Below are 15,782 nucleotides of genomic sequence, written 5' to 3'. Positions count from 1 at the left end.
TCCATCATGGCAAATCCGGGAATTTGTCATGGTTTCCGGCTACTCCGGCGAAGATGAAAGGAAATGTTCGCAATCGTCACTGTTTCGAGAATAGACATGCGGATGATGGTAAGAGATTCGACCTGGACTCACCATTGTTCTATTTTCGTGCTTAGGTAATTACCGGTTACAAAATGGCCACCCACGGAATGCTGCATGCGTATCATCAAGTGCAACGCATACTTAGGTAACCTTCCTTCGGAGCTTTGTATGTTGTCTTGTCAACCCTCGGCTCGTTAGCGAGGAGATGAGAGTGATATGATAACAACTGCTATACTATCGATGCCTCTATTATTAGATCTACCTAGTCAATATAGCCGCGGGTACGAAATGAATCACGGCTAGTGGATGAGCTGAGAAGGTTGCTTTTCCCGTATGCACAGAAGATCGGCGCCCCGCGCTGAGGTTACTTTTGACTCCCGATTACTTGGGTGGTGTAACACAGGTAATTACCGATTTTCCATCCGATCGAACACATCGGGCAGGATTGCTGGGGCCTGGGGGCTTTTCAACATGATGAAGAAAGAGCAGTCGAAGTCTCGGTAAGCACCCCGCGTGCAGTAAATATGATTCCACCACTGCATCGTCGCATTCTGACCATCTGTGGAGGGCAGGAACGACTTGTAATCGATTTGATATGGGAATCATCCAGTGCAGGCATCGGTGTTGCACCCAAGTCGTTGTTGCTGGTCTTGAATGATTTGCACTCCTGCCTCTCAGGATTCACACCGGTCTATCCTTTGTAATGTTTTGAGATGATAGGACCCGATGCTGGCTCATGACAACAAACAACAACAACGACACCGACAAGTACAGCTATTGTTGCTTTTTGCTGCATCCTACTCTTGAACTATTGTGCACCCAAGAAGAAGAAGAAAAGACAGAGCCGAAAAAGGAAGCGAAGGCCGGCCCACCATGAAGTTCTCCCGCATCAACAACACCATCGTGCGCATCGTGGATCCCAGCAAGAAGGACGACCCCATGCCGGCGCACATGACCCATTGCGCCGCCACGCTCCTGGAAGTCCTCAAGAACAACAAGCCCAACCAGTCCGACCCGCGGAAGCGCGACCTGCCCTTCCAGCCCCTCTCCTACCGGGACTTCATGCTGTTCCCGGCCCACTACGCCGGCGCCGCGGCCGGCATCGCGGCCCTCTGGCTGCAGCAGACCCGGATCCCCTTTCTGGGCACCCTGCTGGCCTGGCTGGCCTGGTTCTGGCACTGGGCGACGGGCAGCGTCTTCCCCCCTGTTCCGGCCCACGGGCCTGGCCAAGCGGCAGCCCATCTTCTACCAGGGCAACCACCTGTCGATCGTCGCATCGGGCACGCCCGTGGCCAAGCCCCACTACTGCGCGCGCTACCTGGACGTGGAGCTCGAGCTCGGCGTCGTGCTGGGGCAGGGAGCTCTACAACGCCGGCAGCCCCAACGAGGCCCTGGGCGCCGTGGCGGGGCTCTGCGTGCTCAACGACTTCAGCGCGCGCGACGTGCAGTGGCCCGAGATGCGGAGCGGGTTCGGCCCCCAGCTGTGCAAGAGCTTCGCCAGCGCCATCTCGTCCGAGGTGGTGAGCTACGACGAAGTCTACCTGCTGCTGCCGGTCAACAGTGCGCACTCGATCGCCCAGCCCCAGAACGTCGAGGGGAAACACTCGATGACGGGCAACATTACGCCGCTCAAGGGCCGCGTCACGGTCAACGGCAAGGTCGTCGCCGAGTGCGCCGTGGCCCACGACGACTGGCAATTCACTCTGGGCGAGGCGCTGATGTACGCTTCGCAGAGCACGCGGCTCTACCCCGGCGAGCTGTTCGGGTCGGGAACGTTTCCGCGCGGTGCGGGCATCGAGTACCTGTCGTGGTCGGTCAAGGTCGGGGATACGGTGACGCTGGAGATTGACGGAGTGGGAAGCGTGACGAATACTATCGTTGAGGAGCCCCAGTTCGGCCGCCATTGACAAAGTGATTGAGTCTGCCAGGATGGATGAAGGGAAGAAGGCGATAGCTTGCCAGTCCACTGTATGAGGTATATGAGTTATGAGTTGTATGATATTTCTACAGCCGCCGTGTCGGAGTATCTCCACACGAGCTCCTAAACGCCTGCCAATGCTATAATTGATGGTACATGTCTTATGATATACGTTACGGGCCTCTTTTCCCTCGTGTGAACACTGCATTAATTTCTGTGCACAAACGTAGGCAATCTACAGCTCCCTCGTCCTCGCCTCGGCATCCAAGGTATCGACCTCGCTCCCCAGCGGCGCCAGGTCGCCCAGCGGGTCTCCCCCTCCAACGACCTCCTTGAACCGCTCGGCCCGGTTCACGAAGCCGAGCAGCCTGACGCAGCCGGCGGGCGTCATGCCCTCGATGCGGCGCGCCTGACCCAGGCTCTCGGGCCGCGTCGCGTTGAGGACCGCCTTCTCGGCCAGGGACAGGCCGACGATGGCGTCGTAGTCGAGGTCGGCGGGCAGGCGCAGGCCCTCGTCCTTGGCGAAGCGGGCCTGCTCGGCGCGCTGCATGTCGACGTAGGGCGCGTAGACGGCCTCGATGCCGACGCGGTTCCGGATGCGCGGCGAGTGCGCTAGGATCTCGGGGACGCGCTCGGCGAGGTCCGACATCTGGACGCCCGCCAGGCGCAGGATGTCGAGGGCGCTGCGGGGCTTGGCGTCGCTGCGCGTCTGGAAGCCGGCGGCAATCCAGCGGGGTGTCGGCAGCACGTGCGCCCGGAGCGCGGCCGCGAGGTCCTCCATCTGCGCCTTCTCGTCGTTGTAGGCGGTCCAGCGCCGGTCCGTGACCACGCCCCATTCCCGCCCCATTTCCGTCAGCCGCAGGTCGGCGTTGTCGGCGCGGTGGCTCATGCGGTACTCGCTGCGGCTCGTGAACATGCGGTACGGCTCCGAGACGCCCTTGGTGATGAGGTCGTCAATCATGATGCCGATGTAGCCGTCGGCGCGCGTGATGCTGACGGGGGGCAGGCCTTGCGCGGCGCGGCCGGCATTGATACCGGCAATGATGCCCTGTCCGGCGGCTTCCTCGTAGCCCGTCGTGCCGTTGATCTGGCCGGCGAGGAAGAGACCGGAGATGGCCTTGGTTTCCAGGGTAGACTTGAGGCTGCGCGGGTCTACGTAATCGTACTCGACGCCATAGCCCGGCTGCAGCATGTTCACGTTTTCGAGACCGGGTATCGTCTTCAGTAGCTGCTCCTGCGCCTCGGCGGGCACGGTGATGGACAAGCCGTTGGGGTAGATGACGTCGTTGTCAAAGCCTTCGGGCTCCAGCCAGACGATGTGCCTCGTCTTGTCCGGGAAACGAGTGACTTTGGCTTCCAAGGAAGGGCAGTACCGCGGCCCCTTGACGGACTCTCGGATGTGTATCGTCTTGTCGAGGTTCGCTCGGACAACCGCGTGCGTTTCCTCGTTGGTGTAGCTCGCCCAGCAAAGCAGCTGCTCCCCGACGCTGACCTTGTCGTTCAGATAGCTGAACGGGTGCGCCGGGTCGTCGCCGCGCTGCTCCTCCAGGACCTTGAAGTTGATGCTCCCCTTCGCTATCCGGGGCGGCGTGCCCGTCTTTAACCGGCCCAGCTGGAACCCGGCATCTTTCAGCGACTTGCTGAGGCCGAAGGTGGCCTTTTCTCCCATGCGACCGGCCGGGAAGGTCTCGAGACCAATGTGGATCTCGCCTCCGAGGAACGTCCCCGTTGTTATAATAATCTGGCTTGTAGGCAACACCTCACCCGACTCGAGGCGCACACCGGTAATCTTGCTCTTAGCCCCCGTCGTCCCCGCCGCCGCCGCCGTAGCCTCCTCCACCTCGCCCACCACGATATCCGACACGCTCCCGGTAATAATCGACAGGTTCGGATAGGCCGTCAGCTCCTCGCGCATGTGCTTCTGGTAGAGGGCGCGGTCGATCTGGGCGCGGGGCCCCCAGACGGCGGGGCCCTTGCGGCGGTTCAGGACCTTGAACTGGACGCCGGCCTTGTCGATGATGCGGCCCGCGACGCCGTCGAGCGCGTCGATCTCGCGCAGGATCGTGCCCTTGCCGATGCCGCCGAAGCTCGGGTTGCAGGAGCAGACGCCCAGGTTGTCGAGCTTGGGCGTGATGAGGGCGGTGCGGGCGCCGGATCGCGCGGCGGCGGCGCACGCTTCGGTGCCGGCGTGGCCGCCTCCGACCACGACGACGTCAAACGGCCTAGAGTGACAGGTGAGTTAGCCAAAGATGTTTGTAAAGCGGTCGGTAGAAAGGTGAGGGAGAGTCTGTAGCGGACCTTGTGGCCTGGGCGACCGTCGCAAAGGTTCGGCGCCGGGTGCACTGGTTGAAGCGCCGACCAGCCACTTTAATCGGCCTGCTCAGCCCTCGGGGAGCCCATGCTTTCTGCATTATAGCCTCAACTGGAGAAATAATCGAAGTTTGTTTGTCGTCAAAGCATCAACGAATCGCAATGTTCTTCATCAAATTTCTGGAAGAGGCAACATTGGCTGCCGGCAGTATCTTTAATTGGTTCAATGCCGGCCGATCGGGTAGGCGGTGTGGGGAAGCCGGTACAGCACTCATCTAATTCACTTATTGGGAGGGCATCCAGACGCCCGAAAGAGGTTTAGGCAATGGCTCCAGACTATTATTTCAATCATGTGGTATCGCTATAAATGACAAAGGCCCAGTTTCTTCACCTTCGTCCAAGTTCTCGTCTCAGCCTCCCAGCTGTCGTGGTAGGCGGAGGCTCCGGCCAGGATGACACGGCATCGTCCACTTCCTCCAGGAACGTCGCCGCGTTGTGTATTGTCGTTCCTCCCAGCACTACTCTTATGCCTGGCGAAGATGCATTCATACCGGCCACCATCTTCGCCTCTTCATATGTCGTTCCGCCAATCATGAAAACCACAATGTCCTGAGGCTTGTCTTTCGTGGTGCCACCTCCCTCGACAAACGGATACTGTTGATCACGTAACCGCCCCTTGATGAGGTTCTGTAGCGTAGTCTCTAGGTGTGGCGAGTGCTGCGTGTAAACATTCTCCACGCCCTTGAGGCCCTTGATGGCCCGGGCACCCGAGAAGATGCCTCCTCCTTCGAAGATATCTGCGATACCGCCTGCCGCTTGCGATTGCTGTAATGAGTTGTGATATGCCAGGAGCTTGGCAACCATGTCTGCGCGGCGAGCCGAAACACCTCCAGCAGCCGTAAGGAGGTCTACGAGCATTGCCAGAGCGTTAGACGCATGCTTTTCGTATCGTAAAGCATACAAAGCCACCAAGCCAAGTTTGGCATCGGTAGTTACAGAGGGATTCTGTATCAATCTCTGCACATTCTATAAAGACGTTAGTAGTTGCTTTGAATCGTAAGTAGTCTTTGGATTTCACGAACCTTAAGATCTGCCGCATGGTTGTCATTGCATGCTAAACTCTGTTCCACCTCACTGACTTCCAGCAAGTTTTCAGAACCGACCCTGCGACTTAATTCGGATACTAATGTGACGTGCTTGCTGACGTTGCCTGACAGCTTGCGGAATTCAGGGTACTCCTCGATGAAGCGCTTCATGTCTGTGATAGACTCAATGTTGGCGCTGTTTTTGGTCTTCGACTGGTACTGTTCGACGTAATCCTTGATGTTGCCGCCTAGGTCGCCAAAGTTGAGATACATGTTCTTCTTGAAGAAAGGGTCCTGGTCCTGTGACAAGACGATTTCCTTCAGCTCGGGCCGTATTTCTGGGACGTCACTTAGATCCACGCGGCCGTTAGTGATACCCAGGAGATGATGGACCATGGCCTGATAGGTCCACTGGTTCAGCAGTGGTGTGGCCGGGTCTTCACGCCGGTCCAGAATCAGCAGGATTGGGGGTGTATCGACTTTCCGGAAGTCAAAGAGTTGGTCCTCCTGGGTAATGTTGTATCGCACTTCGTTGGCCAGCTTCTTCGCAAGTAAACTGTTCTTCTCATAACGGATCAAGGGCTTCTTCTTGAGAGCCAGCAGCACGGCGGACAGACCCTCTGTTGTCCTTTGTAGAGCATCCGTATTCCACATATCAGGGGTGCCACTCCATATGCGCTGCTGGGGGAGTGTGAGATTGAGAGAGAAAAGATCCGGGTTGATGACGAGGAAGTCTGCAAAGTGCTCCTGCACGAGTTTGACGACTTCATGATCATCGGCCTCGGCCAGCCGTTCGAGGGCTGACTTTTTGGCCACGTTACTGAAATACAGATGGTATTCACCATACTTCGGCTCTCTCAGCTCGTCGATGAGAAACTGGATCGAGTCTGAAGATGGGCGCACGAAGCATACACATTTGAGATGTCGCATCTTCTCGCGAGTAGCATTGTCCAGGCGGTCAATGAGATACACCTCATGATTGAGCAGCGATGATTGGGTGATGGCAGTAGAGACGATGGGGACAGTGTCTTTATCCAACAAGAGGATCTTCATCTTGGCGGATGGCGCCCCGGTCGCGCTGTCTCCAGCCGACACCATCTTAGCGATGTAGCCGGAGACGGCCTGGACGACATCCATGGTTGCGTTGGCGCGCTGTGAGGACTGTGAGCGCCGTTGTGTCTCTGAAATGCAGTAAATACCAAGCAAATAGATGTGTATGGCTCAGAATTGACTGTCGCGCGAATGGAGAAAAGCGCAAATTGAAGGCTAGCACCTTCTGGAATATCGTGATGTCGTATTACTACCTCCTTGCATCGAAGGGGACAGCTTGACTCGAGGCGGCAGCTTCACCCACTACAGCCCCAGCAGCAGCCCAGCCCGTTCGTTGGCTGCATCGTCATGTGGCAGGGATCGGGGTCTGTGCTTAACCTGTGTGTCAGGGGTTAGCTCGGGTCGTCTGCTGCGTGCATAAGCCTCCAAACAGCTGCCTATGACGGAGGTACAGCAGCAAAACACCGATAAGATAGCAGCAACTCAATTGAACATTACGGGTACGATGCGCATCATTTTGGCATGGAACTTTTTGCCTTCTGGATCATGTCTAAACGGGGTCGAAGCTGTTTCCTCCAACCTCCATTCCACCCTGTACCATTAACGGCATTAGAGATGCCGTAGCAGCCTGTTCAAAGATTACATTGCCTCTTTTAGGCTGTAATACTGGCATCGTGCTGTGTCTGCCATGGCTTCTGCTGAAGTCTGCCCAACGCGGCCGGAACCGACGTACGTGTATATTCTATTCTGTCAACCCCGCCATATGTTACCAAGTCCCCATCACCCTGACTAACAGTCTTGCCATGCTGCCAGGTTATCTTTCACACAGGGCTTGATAGTCGGCCAGCTCTCTGTCGTTCTGCTTATAGCCGCATTCATCAAGTTCTTTATTTTTGGCGATGCCCCCTCCCCGGAGGAAATAGCCCAGCTCCGGGCCACAGAACGACGCTCGCGGACGCTCGCGCATAAACGATCTCTTCTCACCCTCCGCACCGACAACCCGAGACAGCCCCAGCCTACTCTTAATAAGAAGAAGTCTGCCATTCTGCGCAACCCGCCGACCCTCACGATCGGCTCTATACTACACAAGACGTATTACAATGTAGACAGTCACCAGCCCGAGTCCCTGGACTGGTTCAACGTCCTCATTGCGCAGACGATTGCCCAATTTCGAAGCGACGCCCAGCACGACGATGCCATTCTCACCTCGCTGACCAAGGCGCTGAACGGGACGACGCGCCCCGACTTCTTGGACGAGATTAAGGTCTCGGAGCTCACCTTGGGCGAAGACTTCCCTATCTTGAGCAACTGCCGCATAATACCCCTGGATGAGGACGGACTGAGCTTGGATTCCGGGCCCAACGCTGGGAAACGCTTCGATGCTAACAGCTCCCGAGCCACCCGCGAAGGCGCCCGCCTGCAAGCCCGCATGGACGTCGACTTGAGCGACATGATCACACTTGCGCTCGAGACCAAGATGCTACTCAACTACCCGAAACGACTGACCGCGGTCTTGCCCGTCGCTCTGGCCGTCAGCGTCGTACGATTTAGCGGTACATTATGCATATCGTTCATCCCCAGCAACCCGTCGCAAAGCACGCCCACGATGATGGCGTTCAACTTCCTCGACGATTACCGTCTGGACTTCTCCATCCGCAGCCTGGTAGGGAGCCGGTCAAGGCTCCAGGACGTCCCCAAGATCGCGCAGCTGGTAGAGTCCAGGTTGCACAAGTGGTTCGACGACCGCGTGGTGGAGCCGAGGTTCCAGGAGATTGCGCTGCCGAGCTTATGGCCACGAAAGAAGAACACGAGGGGCGGGGAGGACGTTCCGGAAGTGCCCCTGGGAATGGGCAGTATGTCGAAAGGGAAATCAGGCGACATTGCGCGCGACATGAACGGGGAGGCGCGCAGAGAAAGCGGTGCCGAGCCGGACATGCTCCGGGAGATCAGTCCAGATCCCGCCAGCTTGCGGTATAGGAGGCGTGGCCGGCTTGATAGTTCCGGCCAGATGAGCATGCCCGGCGGAATGCCCGGAATCAGCATGGATGTATCATAACTAGACTTGATCAAGTCACAACAGGAAAAGAAAACAAATACAAAGCATGCCACTCACTCGGCTCTGTCCAAGAAATCAACTCCAGCTAGACACTCGTTCTATTCCAGCACGAGGCACGGCCGGTAGACCCGGACATACCTTGTACATTCTTCTACAATGCTAGGTGTATGAGCTCGATGAGGGAGAGACAGGGCATGGCCACAGATGATCCCTTACTGTGAATCGGACCCAGGCCTTGACGTGTTTATCATTTGATCACTGGACCAGTGAGCCTGGTGTCCTCTTCGTCTTCAAGATGTCGGCAATTGGTTTTGCTAGGCAATGATGTAGACAGGGAGACGGTAGGACACCAAAGTCAATCCATGACTTACCCTCATCTCGAGCACGGCTCACCGACGGGAGTTCCGTTAAGGGAACCTCGCAGACTTTTCCCGCAATCTTAGAATGGCGCAATCCGACTCCTGAATTGGGTTGAGTTCCCAGAGAAGGGGAGTACGTCCAAGCGCAAGGGTGTGTCCACCTTGGAAGTCCTCGCTCGTCTCTAGACTACAAGACCACGGTTGTCGATGGCAATTCGCACCATAACCATGATTTCTCCAAGAAACGGATTTCCGTATATTCGAGTCATGAGGACAGCGGTTAAGCTCGAGTTGGTACTCCATGCATATTTGTCAAGTTTTCATGATCCCTTTGATGCGCTTGGTCCTTCAATAACCCGTTTCTAGCCACCGTCGCTCAATGAATAGGGTGTCATCGACCTCTCAACATTGATAGACCCCTTGATGCTTGTTTCTCCGGCGCGTGAGCCGTATATACGAAAAGGGCAGAAGGGCGTTGGACCACGATGTCACCATGTGGATATCACGTTATAGCCTGTCGTCGTAAACGCATATCAGCCCTGTTATGATGGAGCTGCGGCTCTCTCGATCGGGCAAGAGAGGGAGTCAGCCTTATTCTTCATACGTCGATCAACTGCAAGCTGGGTCTTCGTACTTGGTTCGAAAAGGGAGAGTCCCCTCTTTTGATTGGACAGGTCGAGCGTGATGTGACCGACTGGATGCTGACGCACACTCAGGGGTATGTAAACCGTGTCGCAACATCGTAGTCTAGAGTCCGGCTCGCCGACCCGGCACGCCGGATGAAGACGCCACTGACATTCCTCAGGATTTCCTCATGAAAGTCCCGTGCTGCCAGGCTGTCTCGACTCGTGATGGGTTTCGCTCAGAAAAGGCAGGTTGCAACCGCCTGCTTACTACATCAGCAGCACTTGGCGCATTCAAGCTAGCCACTCAGCGTCGTACCATGTCCATAGCATTGTGGCGTATACAGCGCGACGCGATCCTTGCAATTAGGCCTGGACTGGGAGAAAGCGTCTCGAGAATTGACCGAAGCGAGTTCGCACGAAACCACACTACATACTAGCTAGGATTCGAAGAGGATCGACACCCTGTTTTCAGCTCGCCTTCGGCAGAGCGGGCTGGTCGCCGTTGAGACAGTTCAAGGCCCGAAGTAAGCTTACTTCGCAACCGCGATCGGCTGGCAACAGTTCGCGATACATCTGAATCGAGACCATTCGCCAATATTTATATAAACCCCTTTTGTTCGCCCCAAGGCTTCAATTATCACAACCTTTCTTGCAACATCAACCAGGTCTGTCGCACTGGTAGTACACATACACACATACACACGTTGGTTACTCGGCTTCTGCCTTATTGTTCTCATCGAATATCATGCTGTCTCCTACACTGTCCCCCCTTTTTGTCCTGCTCGCCACCTGTGCAGCTCCTGTTGCTAGAGCGCAAGCAGCAGAATGCCAGGTACCCTCCAGGGCGCCAAGCTTCTTCAAGCCCGGCGTGAAGTGGCAAATCGAGATCCAAGAACCTATCAGAGTACCAGGGAACAACGTCCCGGTGATACCGACTGATGCTAAGGTCTGGGACATCGACATGTTCCAAGCTATAAAGTATAATGTCATTCCAGAGCTCCGAGTATGTCCACCCCTCACTCTACAAGGCTATCTAAAGGCGATGGTGGAAGACATGAAGTTCTGCTAACGCAATCATGATCTAGGACCAGGCTGCGAATGAGGATATCTTTGTAATCTGCTACTTCAACGCCGGCGGCCTCGACAGGATCGCCGACTGCGACGCCGCCAAGTTCCACGACGAAGACATACTGGGGAAGATCCCGGACTGGGACGAGAACTACGTGGACATCATGAGCAGCAACGTGATCGCCCTGATGCAGCAGCGCATCAAGGACGGCATCGCCGCCGGGTGTGACGGCTTTGACCCGGACAACATCGACGGGTACAACTTCCCGAACCTGGTGAGGCGCAAGGTGGACGGGCACGTCCTGAACGCGACTGACTACTACGACTACGTCAAGGCGCTGGCCGACTACGCGCACGCGCGGGACAAGCTCATGGGCCAGAAGAACGCGCCGCAGCTGCTCGACCTCCCGGGAAACCGGGGCCTGCTCAAGGACGACATTGTCGACTTCGCCGTGACCGAAGAATGCGCCGTGGCCGACTCTGATGACGACGCCCGGTGCGAGGTGATGCAGCCCTTCATCAACGACTGCAAACCCGTGTTCCAGATCGAGTACCCGTCCGAGTGGAACCACCAGACCTGCGCCGCCACGGCCCTGGACGAGGGGGCCCGTAGCACGTACTGCGACCCGTGGGCCGCCCGAAACTTCAGCACCATCCTGAAGCTGAACGGGGATAACTGCGGGCTCAACAACGTAACGCAGTACTGCGACCCAAATGGGATTGTGATCACCCCCACAGACCCGGATTTTGACACCGGTTGTTCCAACTAGACGGTACTGGCTGCAAGGCTCGATGGCGTGACCCAGCCTGCGACCCGGAGGAGTGAGAGAAATTAGACACATACAAGAACCCCTTTTTCATAGCCTCGAGTCTTTGTCGATGTAATGCTACTGCGAACTCACGTACCCTTGCCCGAGACTATGCGAAAGAGGCTCTTCGGTATGAATAAGGAAAGGAAAGAAAAGAACTGAAAAAGAGAGTTTATTATCGGAAATTCGTTCTCACAAGTGGTGGATCTCATCTTTTCGATACCTGTACCTACCTGCATTTTCATAGTTGCTATCAAAGTTGCTCCCGATTCTCGAGAACGTGGAATACCATGAACTTATTGATTAGGTAAATTGAAACCAGACAGATCTTGCGGATGCCCTAAGACCAAACTGTTCTCGGTTTTGCGATGTGGCCGGGAAGGAATATACGAGCTACCCCTATCTGCCCGTCTGGTGCCCCAAGTCAAATAGGGGTAGCTCGTATATTTTGACCGACCCTCTTCAAATCTCATGTAACTTCTATGAATGATAGATCTTGTGTTATAGAATGCTTCCACATATTCTTTTCATGGACTTTCGCCACGCAGTGGTGGTAAAAATGCATTTTTGCAATTTTGGTCACAGTCGAGGACAGGTATGCATTGAACATAGGCTGACGCACAGCTTTGATTGGTGAGCAGCCCCCTAATCTCCCCACTCCTACTACTGAGTTGCGGAGCGTCGCCGTGTATAAATTTCCGGCCCGGGAAACCAATTCGGGGTAATGTGGTCTCTGTGCACCATTTGCTCAGATACGCAATGCGGAAGCGGGGGACACCGTGACGGATGCCAAGACGTTCTTCGCCAGATTCTGTCGCTATATAATCCAGATTAAGCGTGTGATCCCATTCCTGGATTCGCACCCGACCGACTGGGTTTTCTTTTTGTGCCTTGGCGAGTGGTGAAGCTTTATTTAGCCTACGCGGACGATCTCCCTCCTGACTTTCCGTTTTCGGGGGTGTCTGGATCTGCTCCAACGCCACGTGGGAAGCGGACTCAGTACGACATGGCAAGTTGGTTAATATACATTATGTAGTCAAATTTTCTCCTCTTCCCGGATCACGCGGTCGCCACTCCTCTCCCAACTGCCAGGACCGCCCAGATTCTTGGCCTCGCAGTCCCCCGATCCGTAGCACGAGAGCACGAACCCCCTTACAGGGGGGCCAACCAATGGGTAATAATCGAGAAATAGGACAAGACTTTGTGGTTTATTATAGCGGAGGGGAAATCCAGGAAGAAAACCAGCGAAACATCATGATACGTGGTAACATGTCGTCACATGGAGCATGATCTCCCAAATGGCTACCTATTCCGGCCTTCCACAAATGGAAACACAATATCCTTGCTCCTTGCTCATTGGCGACACTATATAATGTCTGTCGCTGGTCAACTCGCTTCTTCGGAAGTCAAACAGCACTCCACTTAACTCCAATCCAGAACTCTCCTATCATCTACCTAGCCGTATCTCTGTCCCCAGAACCCAAACGCCATTACGAATCTGTGACGCGTTCATATACCATCATCCCTTGAGTTATATCACCATGAAGTGGCCGGTAAGCCTCGCCTACCTCGGCCTCGCGGCTTCTTTGGTTTCGGCCCACCCAATATCCAACAACGCGGCGATCGACGTATACCAGCTAGGCGCCGTTGTGTAAGTGGACCTCGCACGACGAAAAGTCGCGACCGAGCTAATACATATACTATGTTACACCAGTGGCGGCATGGACGACCGAATCCTCAACTTCAACGGCTTCACCGTCGGCATCTTCACAGGCCGACAGCCGGGCCCCATCTACGTGACGGCGCAGCCCAGCAGCCACAACGCGAGCCTGTTCTCGCTGCACCTCTGGCCCGCGGACGAGCACGAGGACCACGTGCTGGGCCTGCAGCCGTCGTACGCCGAGCAGGAGAGCCCCGGGATGATCACGCGGATCGCCAAGCCGCCGCCCCCGAGCGCCCCCGGCTCCGGCGATGGGGACGACGGCAGCCCGGTCGCCGTTTGGAACACGTGGACCATGGTTGACGGGAACCTCGACATCTACCCCCCGCCGCAGAACTGGGTCGCCGTTACGTACCCGAACGGTGGCTCTGGGTCCTTTAACCTTCTCGCCATGATTCGTAAGTCTTCTGTCCCACGCGTTAGCCTGTACCAGAGACGCTCACACATACGTGTTATAGCCGGATGGGCCGCAATCGAACCGTTCAATGCCCAACTCACATACACAAAAGTCAATACTGCCACCATTCAGACTTGAGACCCGAGACAGGTGGAACTAAAAGAAGTGACGAAGAAGTCCGGGGAAAATAGCCAAAACTGGGAGAGAGACGGGGATGTAACAGCTTACCAACTAATTGATCAGTCTAATTTGTTTGAGATGCGAGATACTTACTTAGCCATTCTGTAATTCAGTAATTAACCCGTCATAGTGATTAATCGCCGTAAACGCTTCACCCCTTGAGTGCCGAGTTTGGATGGTATCGCGCGTAATTATACCTACTCTACAGAGAAACAACAACAGGAGAGAAAAGGGGGGGGGGGGGGCAACACTCAGACGTCAAATAACACTAGCCCAGGCAGCTCCGATACGCTGAAAGTCACGCTGTCGTCGTAGCGGCCAACCCTATACGTATCCTCGACATGGCCCTCGTCGACAGCCCCAAACGCATCCCCAGCAAACACCCACATGCCGAGCGCGGTCGCGGCGCCCTGCCCCTCCCGTTCCGTGAAGCCCTGCCCGACGACGGGCAGGCGGCCCAGTTCTAGGACGGGACGCTTGTAGTCGCAGGTCTCCGGGCTCCTGTCCGTGCGGCTCTCCGGGCTCCTGGCCGTGCGGTCGTACGACTCCTGCCAGAGCCGGCGGTGGACCTGCTGGCGCAGCTTGCGCTTCGTCACCGGGGAGTAGTACAAGGCCACTTGATCGAATTCATTCCGGAGACCCGGCATCTTGCTAGTCACGCACACGGAGAAGCGGAAGGGGGAGCCGGCCGGCCGCTGCACGCCCAGGCTCTCCTCGAGGTTCCGCCAGCTGTGCAGAAACCGGCGGGGGTCCTTCTGGAACGTCAGGTGTTTCAAGTCGGACTTCACGGCCGGTCGGGGATCGCGCTCGAGCCAGTCGAAGTTGATGGAGCCGCCCCGGTCCAGCCTCTCGAAGCTGGGCCGGAGGGGACAAGTCTCCACCACGTCGACCAGGCGCCCGGGCTGGGGCGGCGAGGGATAGCAGACCCTCGAGTTACAGTGCAGCCTCTCGACGCACCACAGCGAGCGGATCTTGGTGCTGAGGATCTCGACAAAGGACGCGGTGGCGACGGGGTGGTGGAGGACACTGCGGATAGCCCCCGACGGGGTGGTCTCCAGGTGGCCGCTAGGCACGAAGCCAGGCGCCCCGGGGCCGTCCAGCAACGAGAGCCCATCGTAATCTGCCATCACTACCCCTCCCACTTGCAAATCCGTGGGTTGACGCACGTCAAAAAGGCATCTTTTCTCGGCCTGGGCCAGGGCTAGATGCATGATGCCGTCGTCCTCGGGGTCGTACGCTCTAAAATCATGGAGGATATCGGCGAGGAGGTAAGGTATCTCATACCAGGACCCCAAGTATAGGACATCATACTCGGGACAGATTCTTATATGGCCGCCGCAGACAGGGAAGCGAACTCGATACGATTCCAGCGCAGCCCGTCTTGATTCTCTTGTGGTAAAGAATAAGGGACTGGCCGTGCTTCGTATAGACACGTGGACTGCGAGCCTGTAATGATTGCCACTGATGACCCTTCCAAGATGGTTGTGACTAGAGTAGAACGGTGGCTTTATCCAGGGGGCTCCGTTATACCGGCGGACACGCAAAGGGACGAATCGGCGCTGGGGACACAGTTTCCAGATATGTCTCCTGAGCTCCGGGGGAAGGCGAGAGAAGCAATGGAATCCTGAAGTATGATAGTTCTTGGCGGGATCGAAATGCTCATCATTGAAAACCTTGGTCGCCGGCAGGTCAGCCTCTTCAGTTGTTGCCGCGTCCATTGTGTCTGATGCGTTGTTGTTTTGTTGACTGTCTTGATTGATGATGATGGAGTGAGCTGAAAGCGAGAAAGTGGGACCGGCACGGAATAGGCAGCAACATAACGGGGGCACCTGAACTGGCCCCACCTGGGACAATCATCATGTATTGGGCAGAGTTGCTCTGAATTCCGATTTCGACATGACCACGTCCTACTTTTCGTTGTAAATTCTGGGTGTTCAGGTCCTTGGGTTGAGGCCCGGGTGGTCGGTCAGCGTACTATATAGTTGAACAGCGATGAAAAGGGGTTTATCTATTCTCTTTTTATATTGGATGAAGACTGAAGCACGGACATCGCTCCACATGCAGGTCTGTTATATGGAAACCTAAACAGTAACGTGGCACTCATCGATGGCCAGCTTTGTCCT

The 15,782-nt window shown here is 56.1% G+C and overlaps 7 protein-coding genes across 7 annotated transcripts; 4 read left to right on the top strand and 3 right to left on the bottom strand.

Moving 5' to 3' along the window:
• Positions 1–954: 954 nt before the first annotated feature.
• Positions 955–1,988, top strand: PG985_000442 (fumarylacetoacetase; the record flags this gene model as incomplete). Its single annotated transcript, XM_066820211.1, is given in 3 exon segments — positions 955–1,275; positions 1,313–1,426; positions 1,443–1,988. 3 exon segments carry the CDS (start codon positions 955–957, stop codon positions 1,986–1,988), a joined length of 981 nt encoding a protein of 326 aa, XP_066691090.1.
• Positions 1,989–2,234: 246 nt separating this feature from the next.
• Positions 2,235–4,410, bottom strand: PG985_000441 (uncharacterized protein; the record flags this gene model as incomplete). Its single annotated transcript, XM_066820210.1, has 2 exons — positions 2,235–4,221; positions 4,298–4,410. The coding sequence occupies 2 exons, from the start codon at positions 4,408–4,410 to the stop codon at positions 2,235–2,237; spliced, it is 2,100 nt and encodes a 699-aa protein (XP_066691089.1).
• A 286-nt stretch (positions 4,411–4,696) lies between these two features.
• PG985_000440 (Vacuolar protein sorting-associated protein) lies at positions 4,697–6,531 on the bottom strand (the record flags this gene model as incomplete). The annotated part of the gene is made up of 2 exons (XM_066820209.1): positions 4,697–5,326; positions 5,473–6,531. 2 exons carry the CDS (start codon positions 6,529–6,531, stop codon positions 4,697–4,699), a joined length of 1,689 nt encoding a protein of 562 aa, XP_066691088.1.
• A 601-nt stretch (positions 6,532–7,132) lies between these two features.
• PG985_000439 (mitochondrial outer membrane protein mmm1 protein) lies at positions 7,133–8,500 on the top strand (the record flags this gene model as incomplete). Its single annotated transcript, XM_066820208.1, has 2 exons — positions 7,133–7,173; positions 7,258–8,500. The coding sequence occupies 2 exons, from the start codon at positions 7,133–7,135 to the stop codon at positions 8,498–8,500; spliced, it is 1,284 nt and encodes a 427-aa protein (XP_066691087.1).
• Positions 8,501–10,230: 1,730 nt separating this feature from the next.
• Positions 10,231–11,323, top strand: PG985_000438 (carbohydrate-binding module family 1 protein; the record flags this gene model as incomplete). Its single annotated transcript, XM_066820207.1, has 2 exons — positions 10,231–10,488; positions 10,571–11,323. 2 exons carry the CDS (start codon positions 10,231–10,233, stop codon positions 11,321–11,323), a joined length of 1,011 nt encoding a protein of 336 aa, XP_066691086.1.
• Positions 11,324–12,903: 1,580 nt separating this feature from the next.
• On the top strand, positions 12,904–13,617 carry PG985_000437 (uncharacterized protein; the record flags this gene model as incomplete). Its single annotated transcript, XM_066820206.1, has 3 exons — positions 12,904–13,013; positions 13,077–13,480; positions 13,541–13,617. 3 exons carry the CDS (start codon positions 12,904–12,906, stop codon positions 13,615–13,617), a joined length of 591 nt encoding a protein of 196 aa, XP_066691085.1.
• A 293-nt stretch (positions 13,618–13,910) lies between these two features.
• Positions 13,911–15,377, bottom strand: PG985_000436 (uncharacterized protein; the record flags this gene model as incomplete). Its single annotated transcript, XM_066820205.1, has 1 exon — positions 13,911–15,377. The coding sequence occupies one exon, from the start codon at positions 15,375–15,377 to the stop codon at positions 13,911–13,913; it is 1,467 nt and encodes a 488-aa protein (XP_066691084.1).
• Between the last annotated feature and the right edge of the window lie 405 nt (positions 15,378–15,782).

This window comes from Apiospora marii, assembly GCF_038362585.1.
Source record: "Apiospora marii strain CBS 49790 chromosome Unknown utg000001l_segment0_segment0, whole genome shotgun sequence".
Lineage (NCBI taxonomy): Eukaryota > Fungi > Ascomycota > Sordariomycetes > Amphisphaeriales > Apiosporaceae > Apiospora > Apiospora marii.
This window is presented reverse-complemented; position numbering and strand designations above follow the sequence as displayed.